General features: G+C 41.5%; 1 protein-coding gene across 11 annotated transcripts in view; it reads right to left on the bottom strand.

Annotated features, from left to right (window-relative positions):
- Positions 1-1,925: 1,925 nt before the first annotated feature.
- KMT5B (lysine methyltransferase 5B) overlaps positions 1,926-25,283 on the bottom strand; it is a 49,624-nt gene continuing 26,266 nt past the window's right edge. For 8 of the 11 annotated variants that reach the window (XM_059709858.1, XM_059709860.1, XM_059709853.1 and 5 more), the window contains 8 exons: positions 23,465-23,533; positions 18,923-19,088; positions 18,439-18,548; positions 16,783-16,949; positions 16,474-16,493; positions 16,257-16,393; positions 10,861-11,057; positions 1,926-3,983 (listed from right to left, as the gene is read on the bottom strand). In XM_059709858.1, coding sequence (XP_059565841.1) covers positions 2,506-3,983; positions 10,861-11,057; positions 16,257-16,393; positions 16,474-16,493; positions 16,783-16,949; positions 18,439-18,548; positions 18,923-19,088; positions 23,465-23,533 — 2,344 coding nt within the window. In that variant the 3' untranslated portion in view covers positions 1,926-2,505. Of the gene's footprint in view, positions 3,984-9,648; positions 11,058-16,256; positions 16,394-16,473; positions 16,494-16,782; positions 16,950-18,438; positions 18,549-18,922; positions 19,089-23,191; positions 23,276-23,464; positions 23,534-25,283 lie in introns of those variants that run through there. The other 3 variants (XM_059709862.1, XM_059709859.1, XM_059709863.1) reach the window with 3 other exon arrangements.

Here is a 25,283-nt window from a genome sequence, read left to right as displayed (position 1 = left end):
ATACATATATTTCTATTATCATTTCCTAATTCTTACAATGCGAAAGTCTTTACCAGTCATTGCATAAGCTCAAGCTAAGAGTTTTACTGAATGGAAGTTTTATTGACCTCTTCCAAGTGGTCTCCAGAGTGTGGGTTTCACCATCCCACACAGCAGAGCCAGGACAACATAACAACGGAAAATCAGCTCCTTGGAAAGCGTCAGCGGTGACGGCCAGGCTGGGACGCACAGACTCCTGAGACAGTGACGGCTACCAGGTGTCACTGCTCAGACCCTGGGAAGGCCAGCCTCAAAGGACCAGGCTGCCATACAGTTAAAACTAACATCATAAATAAGTTACTGAAAAGAAGCTTAAAAATGGAGAAAAGTGGGCAATAGGACATTTTATTACTTTTCCCTTAAGGTTGACATTCCTGTAATGGCTATTGTTGGTATTCCAGGAAACAGTTCAAGATGGGTTCTATGACTGTCTACAAAACACGCCAATCGGAGGTGGGGATGAGGTGACCTTCTGTCTGCTGGGCTTTCCACACGGGGTCTGGGCCGGACCTACCCTTGTGGCGCGAGTCCCGCGTCTACACAGGGACACCGTGAGGGTCGGACTGGTCAGTCAAGTGCTCTGAAGACCTTGGGACAGGCCCCAGGGGCTGCCCTGCTGGCACAGGAGGCACGCTGGCTGAGCGAAGCGGCCGAGTGTGTGCCACATGCGCCACATCGCTACCTGGGGGCTGAACTGCACCGTCACACACAGGCGACACGAGACTACAGAAGTAATGCCTTGGGAAGGAAGTAAGGAAAAAACACTGCTACATTTAAAAAACTTTTATGGATATTATTAATTTCTACTTGGATCCTACTGGCAATAGTGTTAAGGAACTGAATTTCCCAGAATCTGGGAACTGGGGGAATCAATTAGGAATGACAGTGAGCACAGAGGTTTTTTTCTCCAAGGGATTCCATTACCTGCAGATTCCTTCAACATTTAAAACTGGGGCTCCCTTTCCAGACACTATGGATCCCTGGACTTGGTACATAGGAGCACTGTGTGTCGGAGAGTATACGCACACGCTTCCCGGAAACAGAGGCCCGCTGGCTCAGCGCCTGCTGCAGATTCACATTCCCCAATTCTCTGTCCAATGATTTGTAAAACAATCCAGAAAAAGCAAAGATGGGTACTGAACATAAAGTAGTAAAATTTCGTTCATTAACTTACTTAAAATTAATTTATCTTTTCAAAGTGCTTCAAAAACAAATTAAATCTGACTCTTCTTTTTGTCTAACTGATAATATAGTCAAAAACTCTTTGACATTTTCATACATAAACTAACATAAGTCAAGAACTCCCACTGATGCAGTGCTTAAAACTATGTATTTATAATTTCCTATTTTATTGGCATGGATATTTCTAAACTTAAAAACCTTCCTGGTAAGTTCTTTTAATTTCTTATGACAAAAATTTCTCACAACACACAAATATTTACAACATATACATTGTTTTCAGTTCTTTACATTGAATTTCAAAGACAAACATTTTTATAGGTTACCACAGAACAAAAGCTGTGACTCATGTTTTTATTTCATAAACTATTATAAGTTAAAGTGAATAGAGTTTTTTAATATTCCTTGTAGCATTTTACAAGTGCAACAGAAAACTTGAAGACCCAAATTAAGATAGCTGTAGTTCATTAAATGTTGCTTGTTGTCATCACATTGTTCACAGCAAATTTTTGAAAAAATAAGCACCAATCATTCTTGCAAAGAACAATTTTATCTAAAAGTATTGAAAAGTGTTAAATACAAGGTCTTTAATTTACATGACAAGCAATAAATACGCTGTATCGAAACTCATCCTGCACACTGCTACCCTCGTACATATAATGTACTGAAAAGTTGGCTGTCACGCATGGGATTGTACTTTAAAAAAAAAATAATAATAATAAACCAATTTGACTCCCAACTGATGGTCTGCTATTTAACCAAGGCCACACACAGTACACCTGGCCAGCAAACAGTGTGGAACTGATCAAACTCCAAGGGGGGAACATCTAGCAAATAAAACAAAAAGCCAAAGATCATTGCTGGTGATATTAGCATGGACTAGAAAACCTTAATATGCTGCTACTAGGATTGGTTTAAGTTATTATTTAGTCACATATTAAAGAGCCAGTTGATGCTCTTACAAGTTAAAAAAATTGTGTAGCCACATTATTGTTTTCAACGTCGTGTGGAAAGTTGCTATCACTGTAGTTTGCTGAGCCTTTACTTTACAACAGGGCTCTCCCTCTAACTCGGAATTGCACGTAAGGAGGCTATTCAAAAAGTACAATAAAAATGTGCACAAATCAGACTTCAGGTAAGTCAGTATGCTGTACACTTTCTATGTGTTATGCCGATAAGTGAAGAAATGAGAGAAGTGCTGCCGCTAAAATGCTTCAGTTGAGGAATAATACACTGGAATTTTTTATTTGTAAGTAGTTTATCCCAGGTCAAATTGAGACCCAGAGCTTATGCGTTAAGCCTCAAAGACTGATCTTCTCTTCTCCTGGAAGAAATGTCAATATCTATTGAGTCTTTCCCAACTATTAGCCTCAGTCGCTTGGCTGGAGGGAGGGGAATAAAGTCATCTTCAAAGTCATCGTCGTAATCATCCTCCTCTTCGTCCCCCTCAGAGGAGGAGGAGTCATCTGTACTGTCTTCCTCGTACTGACTGTAGTCATCGACGTCCATCTGCGACTCCAGGAGAGAAAGCGGGTCACCGCAGCACACCCCGTTCTCGTGACGCCCCTCTACACAGGGCCCCCGACCCTCCTCGTCCCGTTTGAGCTGGATTTTTAATTTTGTGGCACTGCTGCCCGGTCCTGAGTTAAATCCGTTATTAAGCTTTGCTACGTAGAGATTATTATCATTTTCATGGTCTTTACTTAACTTGATGCTTATTTTGGAAGAATTCATCCCATCATTCTCTGGATTGTTTGTCTTGCTGCTGCTATCGTGACGCCTGCGAAGAGTCAATTTGGGGATCCCAGAGTTATTCTCCAGGATTAACTGTGCGTCATACCTTGTGATCCGCCTCTTCTTTTTACTCTTTGCAGTCCTGAAGCCGTCTTTTGTTTTGAAGCTATCTGATGTCACCACCGAACCATCAACAGGCGAAGGGGCCCAATCCATGTAGCTCCCGGGCAGCCCCTCCGAGCCGCTGTGCTCACCCTGATCGGGGAGGGACCCCAGCACGCTGGGTACCACACCGGCTTTCCCAGGGGGACTGTGCTCCGGAGTGGACTCCCCCGCCTTTGCCAACTGTCTCACAAGTTTCCCTTGCCGTGACTTCTTTTTTGCAATGCTGCTGTCACTCCTCGGACACGTCGCCTCCCCGTTGTGTGCAGTGTCATGCACCAGTTCTTCTTCCTGTGTCGCAGGAGGTGGTTGCTCGCCACTCTCTGGGCAAGGCTCAGTCAGGCTGCTTTCATAGTCGTCCGACGTATTTGGTTCAAGCTTGATGTCAGAGGGCTCCTTCAAAATCATTCTCGTCCGTGCAGATCGCCTGGTTGTGTAGGTGCTGGGGGCGCCCTCCCCCGGCGAAGGGGCCCCTCGCCCCGAATTCTGTTTGTGCTCTCTTGCCGCATGTCTGGTTAAGCACCCACTGGCCATTGTGGCTGGTATTGGTCCCTCTGGCTCCTGATCTTTTTTAATGGGCAAATTTTTATATAGAACTACTTTAGGCTCTTTAAGGACTAAGTTTCCCATCTCGAGGTTTCGTGAAGCACTCTTCTGCTCCGGCCGTTTGCAATGATTTCTTAATTTTACCTTCGAAAGTAAAGGCTTTGCAGGCTGTTGCGGTTTCTTTGGTGCCCTGGAATTATGAATATGAGTTAGCTTGGATGAGGTAGAACTGGAAGAAGCCGGAGTTCTTGACACAGATTGCCTTGCTAACGTCCTGCTCTTGCTGGTCTTTTTCACACCAACGGAAGCTTTTCGGCTAGAAGCTGCAAAGTTAAAAAAAAAAAAAAGAAAAAAGATGAAAAATAGCCTTGATAACACAAAACAGCATCCAAAACCAGACTCTCGGCCCTGTGACGTTCACTTACACAGGCACCTGGCGGACAGACCCCGTCAGGTTTCTGCCTGCACATAAGCTCCCTGCACTTTCCTTCACAGTCTCTTTCTAATTTCAGCCTCTGATTCATGGAGCATCTATCACATTTGAACTGGGTGTTTGAAGAGTTCCTACTACCAAGTACCTAGATTTCACTCTATGCTTGTCCTTAATCTATCTATCATGATACTGGTCCACAATAAGTATTTCTTTTCCTGATTTAGTATTTTACCAAGTAAAAGGTTTAAAGTGGACCTAAGGAAAAAAAATCATAGTTTTATTTTCTTTCACAAATTCTTAAAATCATCATTTTAAATAGGTTTCTAAAATCCAAACTCAGGAAATATATTGCAAGTGGGCTCAGAGACAAATTCTATTCCAATGGTTTCAACAAGAGATCCGAGGAACCACATTGTATCCCCGACAACCACCCCGAAGAACTGCCTATCTAAAACCTCTCCCTGAGGCGCGGGGAGGTCAGCAGAGCTCACCTGGGCCGTCCCTCCCGTCCTGCTCACTGCCCACAGTCACACTGAGAGGGAAGGAGCATGCTGCCAGAATTACTCTCAGACAAGGGGGCTCCAACTTCCTTCCTCTGGACAAGGACACAGAAAGGCTGGGATGATCCTACTGGGAACTAAGGTGACAACTGAAGGGCTTTACAAAAGGCTTATATGTGACTCAAGTTTAAGCTGCGCCCCGAGAACCTCTGACCTTGCCACTGACCAGCTGCCATCTCTGCTTTCCTTTGCATTTACCTTTGGACCTACACAGTGTCTTACATGAGTCAACTTTTCAGCTTCCCACACTCCCCACCTGAAAACCTCATCCCCACCAAAGCGCCCCTTTTAAATTATTCACAGAGAAGCTGAGAATACCCAACAATCACCATCGCTCATCTGAAAACAAGGAAATAGAAAACAAGGAATGTGGTTAAGCCCAGCACACTGCCAACAAAGATGGTCCCTTACTACATGCCCGAAGGTTGCCAAGGCGACTGCTGTTCCTTCTGCTTGGTTGAGCAAGTAAGTCACCATTAGTTAGTTTTTATGGAGAACAAGAATGAGTAACAAGCATTCCAAGCGTCACACCACCAAGAATGGAGCTCTGTACTCAAGCCTGGCTCCTAAATGGAGTGAGGTACCCAAACCAGCAAAACTCCCAGAAATGGGGCCCACTATTTCTTGAAGAACAGTAGTAATTTTGGAGAATGTGTATATGAACTGGAATTACACAGAACTTGCTAGAAATAATTTTTAAAATACGAGGATATTTGGGGAATTCTTTGGCTAAAGAATTTCTGCTTTCAAGGCTTCCTTTAAGGTGAAACTGGTAGAGGTACTTATTTACTTATTTTTTAAAATGTATTTTTATTGATTTCAGAGAGGAAGGCAGAGGGAGAGAGAAAAAATATCAATGATGAGAGAGAATCATCAATCAGCTGTTTCCTGCATGCTGGGGATTGAGCCCTCAAACCAGGCATGTGCCCTGACTGAGAATTCAACCATGACCTCCTGGTTCATAGGTCAATGCTCAACCACTGAGCCACACCAGCCAGGCTTGATGTGTTGACTGATGTAAGTCAACAGCAGTGTTCCGTGCTCAGCTTTCTCAGAGTTGGCTATGTGGTCCTCTGCCCAGCTTGACTCTTCAAGGACCATCCTATGACCAAGCTTAGTGGTCCTCAGCCTATTGTTCCCTTTTCCTCATTTTGCACCTGCAATCAGCTGTAACTAGAATCACGGATACGTTGCATTCTCCACAGCGATCCCCCTGAAATCGGGATCCAGCCTGTCCCTCGCATGAGAGCCTTGGCCAATCTCTGACCACCTCCAGGTCGTGAAACCCGGTGAGCACTTTCCGCCCTTGCCTTCCTTTGCAGAATGTGATTCTGCCGACCATCCCTTTCCTGGAAAACCCTCTCCCCTCCGCTGTCCTAGGCCCTTGAAAAACAGTCTCCTGGTGATAAGCACCCACCCCCTTCCTGAGCCACTTTCTCTCACAGATTCTCTCCGGAATCACAGGCCCTACCACCAAATACCCGCTGGCATCCGGATCTCCCGAGGCTGCCTCGGAGCCCCTTGGTGAACATGCTTAAACTGAACTTGCCTTTAAGTCTCATGGCTGCTTCTCCGCCGCAGTTCTCTTGGCCAATCACCCCAGAAACTGGGGTCATTCCTGAGGTTTGCTTTCCCTAACTGCCTCACCCAATCGGCCTCCAGGTCCTGTGGCGTCCACTCCTGCCATGTCACTGGAGTGTCTACCTCTCTCCATTGTTAATGCCACAACCTCGTGCCTGAATGAGGGCCAACAGCTTCCACCATTTTTTTTGTCTCTCCTACTGCTTTCCCAACACCCCATCCTCCATCATGTAGACAAAATGATCTTCCTAGTACCCATGTCACTTCTGGGATTTAAACCTTTCAATAACCTAATGCTCTAAGAACCAAATCTAAAATTTTAAGTTATGCTCACATCCTTTCTTCCTACCTTCAATTCCACCCATGATAAACTTCACTTATTCAAGTCCTACACTCATCCCCTTATTATATTTTTAAAATAAAAGTCCCAAGTGCTTCACTTGGCCAGCTTCTCACCCTCTTTAAAGTTCAGCGTAGGAAACACTTTTCCAGGGAGCCTGCCCAGACTTTCTACATAGGACAGGGTACTCTTGCTACGTGTCTCGTGACACCAGAGCTCCCTTACTTGGACACTTATTTTAAGCCATTAGACGAATCTCATTTTATGGTGATTCTGGAGCGTGCCTCTCCTCTTGCACCCCTCCTTCCCATGGAATCACTGTTAGCTGACCACAGCGAACCACTCACAAAGCACCTGGGTGTTTGTTCTCAACAGCTCAGAATAGACGACTTGATGCTACAACTTGTTTCCCTTATGTTTATGTATTTATAGTGTATTCTCATTTTGTCTCAAAAGGCATGATCTCATCAAAAGTCCAGCTAAAAAGTGTGCTTACCAAGTCAAAGTTCAAAAAGGACATAAGCAAGCTGGGCAGAAGTGTGAGCAAAGTGGCTAAGACCGAAGGGTAGCAAGTGCCAAAGGGTCACACTATGCTTGGGCGCTGTGAGAACATCAGCAACAGGCGGGTAAGGGAGGAAGACAGTGGCCCCAGCGGCAAACTAATAAAAGTCCATCAGAGACTGAGGATGCTGACGTAGGACAGAAGGTGTGCCTGTGGTGGCCCTGGCACCAGCACTCACACCAGGCGTGACTCTCCGCTACTGGCTAGGACAAACCTCAAGTGCATAACCTAACAGTAACTTTAGGTGAAAACACACATTCTTAACAATTATTGTATAGCAGGTGCTGGGCAAATGGCCACCTTAGTATGATCTCAATGCTAATAAGCATTTTTTGGAGTAAGAGCTGTTACACTACATGAAACCAAGCTCACATGGACTAATGTGCCTCAGATCGTCCATCTGCTGAGTGGCAGGGATGGGATTTGAACTGAGGAATATGGTTTAAGATCCCAACTGGTTCAAGCACTGCCTCTAAGGTAAGCCAGTCCCAGCTCATGGGTAAAGAAGCCACGCACAGCCCTCAGAGTCATTTCAGGGTGTCCTCAAAATCATAAGGCAGCCCTGCCTGGGCATCAAGAATCGCAGGCAGACACAAGAGCAGCACAAGGACCCCAAAGCTCCCCGAGTGCCAGGGCTGCGTCCTCGCTCTGTGCTGGAGAAACCCCAGGAGCACAGTTAACACGAACCGAGGTGACACGAGGACCACACACAGCCGACACCTTCAGAACTTGAGGAGCCAGCATCCTCCATCTTACGTGACCAACACAGACTGGCAGCGACTGCCTGGATGGGGCCTGCGGGCTCGGCAGAAAGGAGTGCTGTCTGTGACAGGAGAGAGAGAAGCAGTGACACATCTCCTACCTCCAGGATAGGCGATCCTTAGTTAAGATAAGCTTACTCCACTGGCCAAGTCTTCCGGGTTCTGCACCGACCTGAGGCATTTGCAATGACACACATTCCATATCACAGTGATTATGGGGCATGGCCCAGCCATTCAGGCACAAAAACCAGAATCTTCCAATAGTGGCACAATTCAGGCATGCGAACTGAATCTGTGAAAAGGATTTCTCGCCTGGTTGGTGTGGGTCAGTGGTTGTGTTGACCCATGAATCGGGAGGTCATGCAGGAGGCAACTGATCAATGATTCTCTTCCATCATTGATGTTTCTAATTATCTCCCTCTGAAATCATAAAAAACATATTTAAAAAAATACTTAGAAAAAAAAAGCATTTGTTTCCGCTCTGTAGATGCTAAAGCAAACAGGTTGTGGCTCCCAAGACACCTTTCAAAAAAGGGTCTGGCCCTGGTAGATGGCTCATTTGGTTGGAGCATCACCCCACATACCAAAAGGTTGTGGGTTTGACTCCCATCAGGGCACATACCTGGGTTTCAGGTTCGATCCCATGTCAGGGCGTGCATGGGAGGCTACTGATTGATGTTTCTCCCTCATCTCAATGTTTCTCTCTCCTCCCTCCCTCCCTCTCTCTGTAAAGTCAATGAAAATTAAACATATCCTCAGATGAGGATTAAAACACTTTTTAAAAAAGGATCTGTGTGGAAGAAAGAAATAATTTTCTTCCCACTAGGCAGAAATGTTTAAGAAGAATATACACACTGCTCAGGGAAAGCAGCTCCTCCATCAGCCACTAAAGCCCAGACAAGCTGCAGAATCAAAGTGGGCAGCTACGCACGGAGAGTGCACTCTGACCCAATGGATACCACCGCCCTCAGGAGAAAGGCTCAGGCACTCTGGCTTTGCTACCAGCTGTGTTCTTAACAAGCCTCCCTCTCACACGGCTAGGAGGCTGTGTTTAAGACACGAGCACCAAAAGAAACACAGCCTAAAAGAATGCATGGAAGAGTTCAGGAAAATACTGCGTGAACACGGCGGAGTGTATGCTGGCCGAGGAGGTGACTGGGTAAGTCTGTAACTCCTTTAGAGCACAGAGCACGCCCACCACACGGCCCTCAGTTAGCACATTCACTCTGTACCAGTCAGTCAGTCATTCTGCAGAAAGCAGCTGAATGAAGTCAGCGTCCCCACATCCGCAGCCACCGGGAAGTGAGCACCTGTTCTGTAATGCTGAGATTACAGCTCAGAGGGATTACTGTTCCCTCTAAACTTAGGAAAGTGGCTCTGCGTTGTTACTTGTGCACCTGTCCTGTCCTGGAACTAGGCATAAGCTCCCGAGGGCTGAGTCTCCTACATATATGTATCTCTTCAACTACTACCAGGCTTTTAGTAAGTATTTGGTTTATTAATAAATATTCCCTGATGGTCACTTAGTAATATACTCAAAACCTTCCAAAAATACTTGTATTCCAATCTTTCAAACTAAGTGTTGTACTGAGTTCAGAATCTATGCATTAGAAATACAGTTAATGAATAAAAACACAAAGCACCCCCACGAATGTCAAGAGCCAATCAATGTGGACAGCACGGTGGCCGTCTCCACGTATAGGTCTCACAGGTCTCCTGTCTCACAAGGAACCAGACTCAGAAAACAAATCGTGATTGTGCTGTATTTATTATTAGAACCAGCAGTCCACAGTGAGTGACAGACTAACTGCTCTTTTGTTCACGTTGGACATTTTTATAAACCGGACGGTACACAGGACAACTTTTACACTAAAGAGGTCACGGGTGGCCTCCGACTCCCAGCAGCGGTAGATCTGGGAATTCATGGCATTGAGCTTTGCCACTGTGGGATTCTTCCCTTTCTTTGGGATTTTCTGTACAGGAGGGGAGCACCAGTGCTGGGTGTGAAAACAGGGAAAAGAGCCTGAAATAACCAGACCTCAGAGGGCATCAGGACCTAGAAGCACCTGTGAACATTCAGTGCCGAAACTCGCATACTCAGGGGACCACCAAGCCAAAACGTGCGAACTCAGTGCCTGTCAGAGCAGTCGGGCTGAGGAGCCTCCTATTTGGGTGGAGCCGGAGGAAACTGGCGTCACCGAGGTGAAATGCAGCCGCAACCACAATAGTCCCAGGACCTCAAAGCTCCATCAAGATGATGTGTTTTCTTCTGTTCGTTTCGGCTTTCTTCTCTTTCTTTTCTCTTTATTCTTCATTCCCTCTTTTTCCAGTTCCATTAGGTCTTGCGCCCCCTCCCTGACCTGGTCTCTTGAAGCTTGCTTCTTTCTCCTTTCATCTTGCTACTTCTGTTAGTGGCTAATACGTCATAGCACAGTGACATCTAAAATGTTCCTTTATCACAATTACGAGTCAGTAACTGGTAACTTAGGAAATTGGGTGAGTAGTAAAACGGTGGAAACCTTGAAGCCAGAAGCCATCACCTCCCCCAGTCCATCCTCCACCCTAACAGGCTGGCTAGGCACAGAAACACGTATGTGCCTGTCAGATTCCACCCCGTCCTGTCTTCTCAGAAGACATAATGATATAATTATGGTGAAACTAACACCTGGAAAATGTTTCTTTCATACATATATGATGACCCTGGAACACAGGCTGAAGAATATCCAGTTACCAAGTATTCAAGGAAAGCAGACAGGTCAGTCTAGACGAGTGCACTGAGTCTGGAGGCCAACAAGCCTGCTTCTGTGGCAAATCATTTCTAGAATCCTGCGATGCTGCTGGAGTGCACGAGTCCCAGGGTTTCTCTCAATACTTAAAAGATCAAAACTACTGAAACACACTTTAGAAAACAAATTGTGTGAAAACACTTAAGAAAAGATGCTTATCAAATCTCCCTTACTTACTTGCATTGTGTTTTTCCTGAGTGGTATCTGCATCAGTGTTAGAGCTGACAGATTGACTGTCTGAATTTTTGCTGCTGTCACCTAACTTTTTAAGCCTATTTAAACGTTTATCTGTTTCTCTGAGTCCATATTTGCTATTGATAACAGGAGCAGGCGCAGGCAGTCCCACTCTGGATTTAAAAGCACCAGTTCCTCGTCTGAAAGAGAAAACAGCACACGTCAAACAAACAGCGTACTTACTAACCGTAAGGTCGGCTGCCGAGGGCTCTGGGACGCATCAGATCTACAGATGTGATGAACTGATGAGGCCTCGACCATCACTGGAAATTTACCAAGTCTAGGACTCTCAAAAGGAATTAGGTATGTATATAAAAGCAACAAAAAACCCTAAACTTAAAACCACAAGACAAATTTTTATGACTATTGTCAATTATTAACTGCCCATGAGAAACCATTGAACCCTATAGAATTTCATGTGTAGATAACTAATTCTTCAATTTCAAAACTGGTTGGTGCAATAGTTAGGTCTAAATTGTAGCTTAAATAATGCACCTGTTAATTATATTCTAGCTTTGTTCTGCACAATTTAACACTACATCACTGAATATTGAGAATTAAGAAATGAAAAAACGAAACCAGAGAATTTCCATAAATGAGGCATTACTTAGATAGAACTGAATGTTAGATACAAATTCCACCTGAAATTCTGTCTAAGAAGGCTAGGCTGTGTTAATGCAAGGCTCACTTTCTGAACTATAAAAACTATTAAATGACTCTTTAAAGTTAGTGAATTAAACATAAACAACCACAATTAAGCTATAAAAATGTTACTAAATAAGACACTAAAAACTTGCTTTTCCCACGGGATAAGAACAATTTCTAACCTGCTCTAACTATTTGTATTGACGTAATTTTTCTGAAGTGAGCGTACTTACTAAGAGAGTTCTTAGACTTCCTAAAGGATGTAGTTTTGCAAAGCTCTGCTTTATTCAGCGTATAAAGGAAAATTCCTACTCAGCTCTATTCAAAAGAGTAAGTAAATTACATGTTAAGAGGTTTTTAAAAAGCACTCCTATTGCATTTAAGAAGTGAGAAGTCTCTCTGGATAGAACGGCCTTCACTGGTTGACCCTTCACTGGCCTTCGCTTATTAAGGAAAAGCCATATAACAACAGCTTCTGACCTGTGACAAAATCCTAACTGCCCTCCTCTGAAAGCGACCTGGCCCCACTGAGATCCCCTGGAACTGATCTTTCAGGGTTTCCTCCCCCAAGGAATCAGAGCGTTTCACTATTTGCTAAAGGACAACAGTTTTATTTTCTCTCCCCACCCTCTTCTTACCTTTTCATGCTAGGGAGCACAGACCCAAACCTAATGCCGAATCTATTTTTGTTAAGTAATGTAAGTATTTTTGCTTTCTTCATCTTCACAGAATGGATATGGAATTCTCTTTTTATTAAGGCTTTTGTAAAAACAACAAAAAACTTATTGTGGGACTGCCTCAATTCCTTTTTTCAAAAGGTGCATTAGAAATCCTCACTGAGGCAGGCAACCAGTTACACCCCACCCACCCCAAAATATATTCAGAAAGTAAATCCATAAATCCCAAAGGCCATTTCATTTCCTATGGACAAAGAAAGTAATAAATTATTTTTAGATATTCCATGCCTTTTTACCAGAACATGCAACATTTCTGGTTCATTTCTAGAAAGATGGGCCACATTTAAAGAAAGCTCTACTCTTCATCTGCTTCTCCACTACCCTCCCTTTTTCAACTTAGGAAAGTAATACATGCTTATGCTTGTTGCAACAAGCCAAACAATCCTAGGATATAAATATGCATAAAGCAGAAGTTGGTAGTATTTCCTAACCCCTGGAGCCCAGAGCCCCGAGGTCCAGTGCTAACCACCTGCCGGCACACCAGCTTCCACTCCTTTCCCACGGTCTACACACCTCCATACACTGTGGGAGCCCTCCAGGCAAAAAAACCAGCAGGGTAATGCCATACAGTCACTAAACAACCATGCACAAATACACTGGTATTGAACACATGTTACAAAAGTTGTACTTTTTACATAAACATCCCATAATTTATTCAATAACGCCCCATCAGTGATAGTAAAACCTATGGGCGATTTTGTTTTTGTTTGCCACCATGAATACAGCTGCTATACTGCTCTTGACACCAAATCCTTACTAACTGGTGCTCATATTTCCATAGGGTAAATTCTTCCATATGGGACTGACTGCCAGGTAAATGGATGCATTTATTTTTTGACACGTATTGCCAGATTCCTTTCCCAAAAGATTACAGCAATTCACAGCCCTAGTAACACCTGCCTGCTTCTCTAAGTCCTCACCAGCAGCATACAGTGCACTCCTTAAATTTTGCCACCCGATAGTGAAGATGAATACCTAATTGCTTTAATTGCTTTGTTTGTAGCCATCATTTTCCGTGCAGCATCTTTCTTACCTTTCTTTTCTAGTGGAATTTATTTTTTCCTTACGAGCTTACTTTACTGGAGCTTTTTGTAATTATAATATTAATTATTTGCCATATGTGTACTTTTCCCCTCTTCAGTTTATCATCTGTCTTTGACTTGCTTTACAGGAGCTTTTTGTAATTATAATATTAATTCTTTGCTATATATGTACTTCCCTCCCCTTCAGTTTATTATCTGTCTTTGACTTACTTTCAGCCATTCAAGAATTTTTGTATTCACCATTTCTTGTCTTCTTTCAAAAGAATTTTACTTCCCCAAGGTTAGACATATAATCTAAAGTTTTAAAAATAGTTTTGCATTGTATTTTAAAATTTACCTTTTTTTTTATTTACTCCTATATTCCCAGCATCCAGCTGGAATTGATTTTTACATAGTGTGAGATGGAGCTTAGCTTGGTTTTCCTCCAGACACACAATGAGTTACAGCTGACCCTTGAACAACGCGGGGATTGGGGCACCACCCTATCTTGCAGTTGAAAATCCACATGTAACTCCTTCAGCCCTCCACATATGCAGATTCCCAATCACGGATTGGAAATACTGCACCAACATCATACTCATCTCTCTTTCAGGACTCTCTTCATGCCCTCTTACCTACTTGTCCATTTCTGGGCCAATATCCATCAAGTTTTGGTCACAATTATTTCATAGTAACTTTTAATATCTGTTAAGATAAATTTCCCCTAACTATACTTCACAAAATTTTTCTTAGCTATCAAACATACTTTCATATAAACTTTACAATAATTTTGTCCTTCATTAGATTTTATTCTTCAAATTTTCTAGAGTGAAATTTGTAGTACTTATTAGAAACATACTACAATCACTATTGTGTCAGGATGGTTACAGCCCAGACACATGCATCCAATGCACCCAGGACACTCCACTTGTGACCTCAGCATCTTGTTAAACATTCTGTCCACTCTCAACTCTTCACTGGGCCACCTCTTCTCACCCTCAGCCTGACACTGTGCTAGTCTTGCTTACCTTTCACTTGTAGGCCTAATATAAAGTACCTTGTCAGTTAACAATTGAATGAGTTCCTCTGACTAGCGTCATCCTCTCATCAAACTGGTGTTCCTGAGAATTTAAAGAATATTCATAGCCACCCTTTCAGTCAAACTGCTCAAGGAGTCTGATTTAGCCATGTAGACTGTTCTGTATATTAGGCCTTCCCACTTCGGAAGGACTTGCATGTTTCTATTGTTCACACTAAGCCTGGAGAGGAGGTGGGATCACCACTATCTGACCGGTGAGAAACGGAGGCTCAATAAAGAGAACTAATCTACCTGAGGAACACGACAATGCGTGCAGTTCTGAACCAGTAAAAGAGCTGTTTCAGGGCTGGTTTGGAATCCTGAGTGTGTGGTTACATTTTCAGGACAACCTCCAAAACCTTACTGGCATGTCATTTGCTTCATTTGATCATTCACTCAGCAAATATTTTTCAAGTACTTATTATGTGCCAGGTACTGTTCTGGATGCTGGGAATATAGGAGCAAATAAAAAAGGTAAAAACTTCTGTCTTCTTGGAGCATCTTTTCTAATGGGAAAATAACCTATATTTAAGTGTTACCTGTGTACAGTTCTACATACTTTATGTGAAATAACTAATTTAATCCTCACAGCAACCCTATGAAATAACTTCTGGTATTATTCCCATTTTACAGATGGGTAATTAAGGTACAAGAGCACCTAAGTTGCCCAAGAAATCATAGCTAATGAATTGCAGCGTCACAGGATTCCAACTCAGGCAGTCTGACACAGATCTCAGGCACTTACTTAACTGCTACGCTATGTCATCTCTATGAAATGATTTTAAAGCATTATTCAACTATAATTAAACTACTTCATGGATTAAAGGGTCTTTCTGTAGACTGGTCTAAGAGTCAACCAATGCTTAAACCATTTTTTTATATAGAAAAAGATACATTTTATACTCCCACCCCAACATAAGGGAAATGTCTGGCTACCAAGGAAGAAGAAAACTGGGCCTCTGGTCTGGCTGCAGGCTGGGTGTTCTCAGTGGGAGAGGTAGCACCACCCGATTATCTTCGCTCATATTTGCAAACACAACATGATGCGGAAACTGTGAGGGCTCTGAAGCAAGGCAGGTCTGGATTCAGTACTTAAGTTCTGCATTTGCAACAGGGCCACACTGCTACTTCTCTCTCACAGGATGGCTGTGAGGACTGAATGAGTCAAGATCAGTAGTGTCCAGGGCAGTGCAAGGTACGTGAAATGGGCTCAACAAACATAACCAAGCCTTCCTGCAGCACCACCCAGATAAGTGTGGGGAGCTGCCCCTGTGAGCTCCTGCAGGCAGAAGCCACTCCAATGAGTGTTGTGAACATCACTGCTGCCAAGGGAGATCTGGGGCATCCACAAGGACTCCCAAACCTTGATGGACCACACAAAGTGACAGAACTTAGGATTATGAAAGTATGTGCATAAAAAAAATCCAGAGGACACAGCTTGATAATACACAAAACTATGTCAGGGTTTTTACATGACTGTCAGCGGCTGAACTTCACTTGCCATTTTCAGGGCAACCCCACCTTGGCTGTGGCTGTGGCTGTGGCTGTGGCTGTGTGTGTGTGTGTGTGTGTGTGTGTGTGTGTCTGTAAGGTGTTTCCCATTCTCTACTTAAGCACATTTGAACTCTGATCCATTCATAAGAACAGCTGGTAATAATATTTTTAAGGGTCAGGTGCCAATGCCCTTGAAAGTTAAGGACGCTTTGATTTTGTTTATGCATGCTACTGGCTGCAATGCTCTAGAATGTAAAAGACTATTCCTGCATTTAAATAATGAGGAGATAATGTGATTTCATGCCCATGATCATAAGGTGGTTAAAAGAATGGAAAAGCTGAACATCTTACTTAATACTTTACCTTTCACATGTGTAACACTCGCAGAACTCATTATTTTCTCCAAAAAACCCATCTCCATAATAACAAGAAATTTCTTCTCCAGGTTCAATATCTCTCAGAGCCTTCACACATGCTGTATCTCGACCAGTTGACACAAACTGAAATAAAATGAACTTATTAAGAAACTCGTACCTAAAGCAAAAACTAAATACTTGAGATAAAAAGTTTTTATGCTTACCTTACAGTTAGGTCTGCAATCTGAAAAATGTCCAAAAATAAAGTCAATTAACTGTTGATAAGATCTGAAACACGAACAATTACAGAAATCTGAAATAAGCTTTCCATGTAATTGTACAACCTTTGGTAGAAATGTATGTCTCCAGTTAAACTACAGGAATATTACTTTAATAACTCGGGGCGGGGCGGGGGGAATCATATTCTTACCCCACTTCAAAGGAAGATAAGGCCTTACTCAGATTGCTACGCCATTCTAATTTTGAGCAGTGCCACCCCACGTTAGTGCTGATACCTGAGAAATCGCGCTTACCATGGTTTATAAATGCGGCAGGGCCGAGCCAGAGCTGAGCACAGTTTTTCCTTGTGGAATACATGACACTGAAGTCGTTCTCTCCGTGTCTAAGTAGCATGTTCTCCTCAATTTCTGAAAGTTCGGCAATACAACCCACCAGTAATTCTATTTTGTCATTTCGTTTCCTATTTAAAATATGTGATGTTAAAAATTACTAGTAATTATAAATAAGGTGGCTTCTTTTATTAAAACAAGCCTGTCCAATAAATATCCAAGTATTGAGAAGACCCAGCTCTGCATATTTTAGCTGACTTGCTTGGATCCCCACCAGGAAGCCCCAGAACCTTTGCCATGGTTACTTGTGCAGCTGCCCTATTCCTACCAGAGGCTGGAGAGTCCTCCAGGACAGAACTGTGTACCTATCCATGTTTCTGAATACCCTGCAGCACCTAGCATAGTGCTTTGCAAGTAGAAAGGACTCAAATCCCTGCTACACGGAATTCAACTTGCTGACATTGGATGAAGGAGACATAGATGAGTGTGGGAATGAGCTATGCGGACCCAGAATTGATGCTATCCTCTAGAGCAGCGCCATCCCACAGACAGCAATGCAAGCCAAGCACGGAATCTTCAATTTTCTAACAGCCACTTTAAGAAAGTAGAAACCTGTGAAATTACTTTTAGCAATGTATTTTAATCCAATATACCCCAAATACTATTTCAGCAGGTCATCAGTTTAAGAAATATTAATGAAAATTTTAATTTAATATGAAATCTGGCATGTGTATCACATTTACAGCACTTCTCAATTCCGACTTGCCACATTTCAAGAGCTCAAGAGCCACATGTGGTTGGTGGCTACTGTACTGACAGCACAGCTCTAGGACCAAGACCTCAAACCTCTACACCCATTGACACCACAGGTAGCCACGGGAGCTGGCAAGCAGGCATATCATCCCCAAGATAAACAAGATGCGCGCGCGTGCGCGCGCACACACACACACACACACACACACACACACACACACACACACACACACACCCCCATCGAGCCTGAGAGTAATGCTCTCTGCCCTCCAATTTCAGGCACTTGACCCTAAATTTCTACTATAAAATATATTAGGGTGGTATATGAAAGGGACTACATGTTTCTTTTGGGAGAAAGGCATCAGAGGAAAGAAGATATAAACACACTCTCCCTTTTCCATATGGCTGTTACCGCTCTAATGGAGCTCAATGTTACTACTTGTATTTCAGCTGTATATATAATTTTAAAGCAAGCAATGTGCTAAGAAGTTTCCACCTGTCAACTTCCTAGGATCATGAATGCGTCACACCCAACTTTTCTTCTAAGCCAGTAAACGACCAACTCCGGAAGCCAGTCTGTCCAACCTTGGCCTCCCTAACTTTCAGTAGTCCCGTCATTGAGCCAGGAACCCAGATTTAACCAAAAGAGAACAAAACACCCTTCAGCTTAGACATAGAATCTGGTCAACTCAGACTTCTAATTCTAAACAACAAAGACGGGAATAAGGAGCCATCAATAGGCCCTGGTTGCTGAGCCAAGGCACTGGCCCTGCACTGGCTCCATGACTTCCTTAGCACTTGAACAGTAATTTCAGAGAGAACTTTAAATAAAATTACTTTATGGGTTTATACTAATACAATAGTTACCACTCTTTTGTTGCAACTATTTTGGCTCCATTTTGTTCTGATGAGTATCTATTACAAGGCAGTATTTCAAATCCACTATCAGTTGCAAACATTCTCAAGTAAATGAACACCTAAAAAAGAAAAAATTTGACATTAACATTATAGTAAATTGTTTGTCCTGCTAGACTTTCATAGAATTATAAAAGCAAACCACTAACAATATAAAAATGTTGCACTTTTAAAATACTTTGTTGATATTTTAACATTTCACATATTTGAGTACCTAATGGCTTGGCCATGTTACTCTAAAAGCTCACCACAAATTTCACTTCTAGATGACAAAGTTTTCTCTTTGGATAGTCAAAGAGGATCCTATATGTTATTAGATCTTCATATGAATAGTTTCACAAAAAATTGATTTCAAGTTTTCACCAAAATTTAGGCTTTCGTTTCCTTTACTCTTATCCAAACATATAAACAGTATTCATCTTATTAATAAACCTACATGTTCCTTGAATAATTTCTCCTGCATTTTGTTCTTGTTGAGAAAATAGTGTCGCGCCCATTCGCCTGAAGTCAAACATTTGAAGGCTTTCTCCAAGTGCTCATCTTTCTTAAAACGTTCAATTACTTCCTTCAGCTCTTCTTGCCTTCCTTTAATAGGCCGAAATCTGAACAAAATCAAAACGATAACTGTAATTATCTGCCATCACTCTTGAGCCACTGTTAAGAGATTACTGAGAAAGAGATAGTAACCTAAAAACTGTGAGACAGAACAAAAGAGAACAATCAATAATCTTTATAATTACTACTCAAGTAATATTAACCACCACGAAACATAACTTCTCTGTCTTCAAAATGCATTTTAATATTGTTATTTCACTGTTATCTCATTAACTGAGAAGTGACCAGATGACTCAAGTTAATGCTCTCTGATTCAGGCTTATTCCAGTCTGAGGTACAAAATGAAAGACCTACAATAGAGCTCATCTAATTGTGGGTTAGAATGACAATTTTTAAAAACATGCAGAATCAAGCCAGAAGAGTGCCAGGCAATGAGCTTCAGAAGAATGACGAAGCAAACAAAATCATGCCACAAACAAAACATTCTTTACGTTCAGTTAGAAAAACCCCAAACCAAGTACCCCAGTGAGTCCTGAAATACACCTTGATGTTCCAACACCATGTCAATTAATCTTTGACAACTGCATTCAGAGAGCAAAAAGAGGGCAAAAGTACAACTGCTGTATGGTGATGTAAGGAAAAACAGTTGGCGTAGCATTATAAAAGGCTTCTATTATAAAATTAGCTGTAATGACTTCAGTATATTACATTTCTAGTCATAAAATAACACATGATACAATCATAGTCCAAATAAAATTAAGTTTACAAGTCCCTCATTCTAAAGTTGTGTTCTCAATAAAACATGTACTACAATTAAAGGTACTTGGATCTTAATTTTAAAATGTCACCCTGGCAGGTGTGGCTCTGTTGGTTGAATGTCATTCAGTACTCTGAAAGGTTGCTGGTTCAATTCCAGTTGGGGCACATGCCCAGGTTGTGGGTTCAACCTTCCACCCCACCATTGGGGTGTGTGCAGGAGGCAACTGATCGGTATTTCTCACATCAATATTTCTCTCTCTCTCTCTCTCTCTCTCCCCCTTTCTCTTTCTCTAAAAATCAATATTTAAATGTTTTTAAAATGTCTTTTCATGTCAATTTCATTTGGCTTATTTTCCCAAATAAAGTTAAAAAAAAAAAATCCAACCAAAAAAAGGAATTTCAGACTGCTATTCAAATAGAATGCATTAAGAAAAAAAATATTAATGGCCAAGGAGTAAAAGCATTTGAACTATGCACCTTAACTATAACAATTAAAACTGTGCACCTCATAAACCTGAAAATGCTAAAACTGAGACAAGATCTAGGAAAGGAAGCACTCACACAGGATTCTTTCTAGATGAGCCATCATAAATGTAGTCACAACATTTCAGTAAAATTTTAAGCCACAATATTTCACCAAGGCTTATTTATTAAGTGCTGTGTACACAAAGGTGTTATGGTGAAATACAGAAGTGACAGACAGGCCACTGCTCTTACATGGAAAATTTATCCAGGATTAAAGGACATACACATGCATCAATAGTTAAGCAAAGCGGCGATAGGCAAATGCAGGTTACTATGGCACAACTACACTATAGCACTTTCAAGTATGGAAATCATAACTAAAGTGAAGATATGTATGGGCAATGAGGAGAGTGTGAATTTAGCTTTCCAGAATAGGCAGAAAGGAATCAAAGGAGGGCAGGCAAAGTGGGAGGGAATTTAAGCAGAGCATCTTAAGGCTACATTCAAAGAGATGCACACAGGGACTGAGGGAATCAGCTGGGCAACAACATTAAAGGAAAGAACAGGAAGAGAGAAGGCATGAGGTGAGAACAGGCATAACACTACTGCTGACAGGACTTCTGATACATTAATGCATGCTGACCCCTTCAGGAACTTACTTGCTTCAGACTCTAGCTTCGGTAAGCTCTCACAACTACTAAGCAGAACCATCTGAGAGAGTTCAAATATATCCCAGAGACGTCATATAAAGAAATGGACGTCATAATTTTATTTTCCCTGTTCTATTAGCATACCCACTCTGACAGATAGATGAGTGGAAGTCCTTTAAACAATTCAGAATGTGTTTAAGTAGGATTGTCAAAATAATCTAAAGATTTGCAGAATTGTGAAAGTCTGCAAACTTCCATCCAGTTATATTAAATGACTTGTAGACATCACAAGTGATTTTTGTCAAGATCAGGTTTCTTAAACCATTCTTGCTGCAAACCTACACTAGGGGTGTTTGCACATGAAGGACAGATAAGGTAACCAAGCAACTGTTAGCTAAGGCATGCCACTTCACACAATACAAAATATGAAATGTCAGGAAATGGATAACCCATGATTTATGCAGAGAACAGAAAAGCCAATACTAGTACTTCACTCTGAGCAAATACAATGTATAATCCATGACGTTAATGCTACAAATAACAGAGAAAGAACCCGGCAATATTGGTTATGTCCAACATGGAATTGACCAGTGGTGACACCCTACTTAAAATAATTGCATGGCTCAACACATTAGCAAGCAAATCAGAGTAAGGACTAAATTCACCTAAGGCTTTAAGGACACAACAGAAAAGTAAGTTGCAGCCCTGGAACGGACACTGGCTATTCCTATGGGCTTGCTAAGTGCACTCCACTTCCTGAAATCTGTAGCTTCCTACCTAAAAATGCCCTTCAGCTATCATAATTTTGTTTACTTTTTGTTCATGATGCCAATTTATATGCTAAAACCAACACAAAATAATCTATTCTTGATCTAGCTATATTCTGCTTTCCACGTTTCCTGTGCTGACTTTTGTTTCTGCTTTCCTGAATCAAACACAAGCAAAGCTGTTACTTGCCAACAGCAAGAACTTCCATTTCACTTAAAATATAATTTACCATCAAACTTTCTGTCACAGTTGGCTGACATAGGCGTGAAATGATAGTGAGGCAAAGGAAGAAAAGGGTTCTGGGTGCAGACAGGAAGGGGAAGAGACAGCTGTTTTCAATAATCCTACAAATAGACATTAAAATCACCAGGCTGACAGTTCCAAGTCAAATCCCAGTATAACAAATACTGAAGGAGAAATAAAAATTACTTAATAGCCTAAGATTATTACAACTATTAGGACCAGGCAATCAGCAATGAAGACCTTACAAAACATTAAAATAATTTTCTATTATTGAGTAAAAAGATACCCTTTGCCCTCTCCTTCATCACAATCGCTATAAATCTCACATACACATTGCACAAAGCTCTCCTTACACGATGGTTCTTAAAGCTAGAAGAAAATTTAGACTATCTAAAACAGCCTTCTTATTCCAGAAGGGAGAAAATAAGACCCATGAGGGCTAATTAAGGGAAGCCTTCCTCAGCCTGCTCTTATGTGGACACAGAGGGCCCTCTCATGTTGTTTCACATACAATAGGATTTGACTTGTGTCTGCCATGGAACACCAGCCCAGAGCCCAGCCAGCAACAGAGCTGGCTGGTATTCTAGCAATACAGGGAAAGGTACTAGATACTTTTAAATTTGGTATTTGGGGGTGAAGTGGGGTGACAGGGGAGGCAAGAGAAACAGGTATCTGGATTTCCAAATCAATATGCCCCTCCTCCCTAACACAAAATCTACTACTTTAAATAAACCAAACATTTCTTTTTCTCTTCCCACACCTCTGATGAATGGCTGCTATAAGAAAAAAAGTCATTTACAATCATTATTAATAAAAGGGGCAGAAAAAAACATGAATTCACACTCCCACACACCTGTTCCCCACTCTTTCCAGAGACTGACTTGCCAGGTTTTCTTGCTATTTGGTTTTTCTGTATCCAAACCCAAGAGAGCACTGTGGCAATGAAGAAAGGCTGTAGATTTGTGTTAGCTGTACTACTGTCCCTTCCACAGCATGTACAACCAAGAGCTGACTGGAGGAGGGGGAAGAAGAGGAGGACAGAAAAAAGGGGCGCAAGGGAAGGAGAGAGGAAAAGAGAGAAAAATGCTCAAATATTTAAGATATAAAATAAGAAACCACGAGGCAACAGTGTGAACACATTTCCCCTTTGAAGAAAGTTTAACTGCAAACTGACAGCGCGCAGGTGCCGAGGAGGAGGCGGCCGGCCAGAGCCACAGCTCTTCGTTCCTTCTTCACCTGAAAACAAATAACAACCAGAAACATACCTGGCTGAGTTTTGCACTCAGTGCTCAGCTAATCCCAGGGAGTGACTCCTGATCTTTTGATGAAAGATTTCTCTTAAAATTACCCTGTTATGGAGTACAAGTGATTTTTTTTAAATACAACTATGACTAAGACCAAACTATTTTAAAAGGTTTGCAACATGTTCTAAAACTCATGTTTTGCTAACACCTCCATTATTTAACATCAAAGAACATCATAAAGGCTGTGACAGGTGAGCGGGCATCTTATTATTGTTTGTAATGCACTCTACCTACCTCACAGGGTTGTTGTGAGGAAAACTGTCAGATTTTGAAAAATGCCTTGAGCTCCTCGAAGGAAAGGCGCTATATAAATGCAAAAACAAACAACAACAATAAAAAACTATTTTTACATCCTGTACTTGTAATCTCTAAGCAGATTCACAATATTAGCTGTTGCAAAAATCCTTAAGACACTGGTATTCCAGTCTCAGCATGATAAAAGCCAGATTCTAAAATTCTTTCTTCCCATAGAACATCGTTTTACATTACACCGAGTTAGAAGATCTAAGAATTTCTTTATGCTTTCTAGTCAAGCACTTAATTTCAAAGTGACACTTAACGTGATTTATAAATTCATATCCAACAGTAGATATAAATAATCAAATACATAAAGTAAAATAAAATTAGATAATTACAGTAGTAGAAGGATGAGTAAGGACTATACAGACTGCAGTTTGGATCAGAAAAATTCCAAAGAAAAAGTGACTCGTGCATTTCTTTATAACATTATTTTCTGCTCAGCTCACTTCCAAGTCGCCCACTCCGCAGGACACTGTCCGATCTCTGGGTTCTACAGTCTCCACAAAGGGCATGACTGGAAGCATCTGTACCGGCTTTACTATATCTGACTCCCCACTCTGATCTTTTGAAAATCAGAGGTATTACTAACAGCTCTATTTTCCAGCTAAAAGGAAGAATTTAATTTTCATAATTGAAGTGAACTAAATCTAAATATTTTCCAATAAACTGAAATTACTATTTTGTTTATACTATTTCTAGGAATTCATGCTGTAACTCTGACTTGCTTATTAGTAAATAAAGGGGTATATTAAGATGAAAGCATGATAGTTAGTTTGGAAAATTTTCAAATCATTAAACATCTACTGTTTCTGAACACAGTACATTGAAAGAAGTTGAAAGGAGGAAAAGGAACACAAAAGAGGAAATGAAAACTGACAATCAATTACAAATGTATAAACATGAAACAAAGAGACCATTCTATAAGTAACAGACAGCGAGTATTAAAATCCAAGCTCCAAACTTCTCTCTTCCAGTCACTTTGTTTGAACCCCAAAGAGAGAAAAGCCCACAAATTAGTAATTTAAAATATATTTATGGTTTATTCAAATAAAGCACTATAGATTTTCCTTATTTTCTATAAAATGATATCTTTGAACATGACGTGAGTCAACATTCTGGTAAATCCTTGCTCAAAAGATGAACCAGAGCAGATAGTTTCATATTCAAATAAGTCCACCAAGATTTAAAGCTTCATTAATAAATTTTCTGTGTATTCCTGTTAAAGTACCTTTGCATCAACTGCTGAGCACAGGGGCTAAGGGTCCCCGCTGCTGCCAAACCAACCCGGTCTGCCCAGGGGGAGTAGGACTGTCTACACCATCAATGGCTATTTTAGAAACTGTATGAGAAGAATTAAGTGTTGCACTGAAAATATATGTTTTCTTCTGCATGTTTAACTTGGTTTAATCAGTTTTTATTTTAGATCCTTCAATTTCTATTCATAAAAATTTTTACATACTGGATACTTTTTAAATTTAGGGGCACTTGGATAAGGTTTTGAGTTTTAATATTTGTGTAGCAATCTTGAACTTTACATTTTAGGACACAGTTTTTAAGTGAGTCCTAGGAAACTACTGGTAAGGAGCTTTTTATCCACTTACAACATAAGAAGGCACAGTAGGCCAGGTGCTTTAGGACCTGCTACTGCAGGAGTAGAAATGGAGGCTCTCAGGCCCCACCCCACAGCTATTAAGTCAGCAACTGCATCTTTTTTATTTTTTTTATTCTTAAAAGTTTTCCCCAATTGACCCCC

The sequence above is a fragment of the Myotis daubentonii genome, chromosome 9 (assembly GCF_963259705.1).
Source record: "Myotis daubentonii chromosome 9, mMyoDau2.1, whole genome shotgun sequence".
Lineage (NCBI taxonomy): Eukaryota > Metazoa > Chordata > Mammalia > Chiroptera > Vespertilionidae > Myotis > Myotis daubentonii.
The sequence above is the reverse complement of the archived record's forward strand: the minus strand, read 5'-3'. Positions and strand labels throughout refer to the sequence as shown.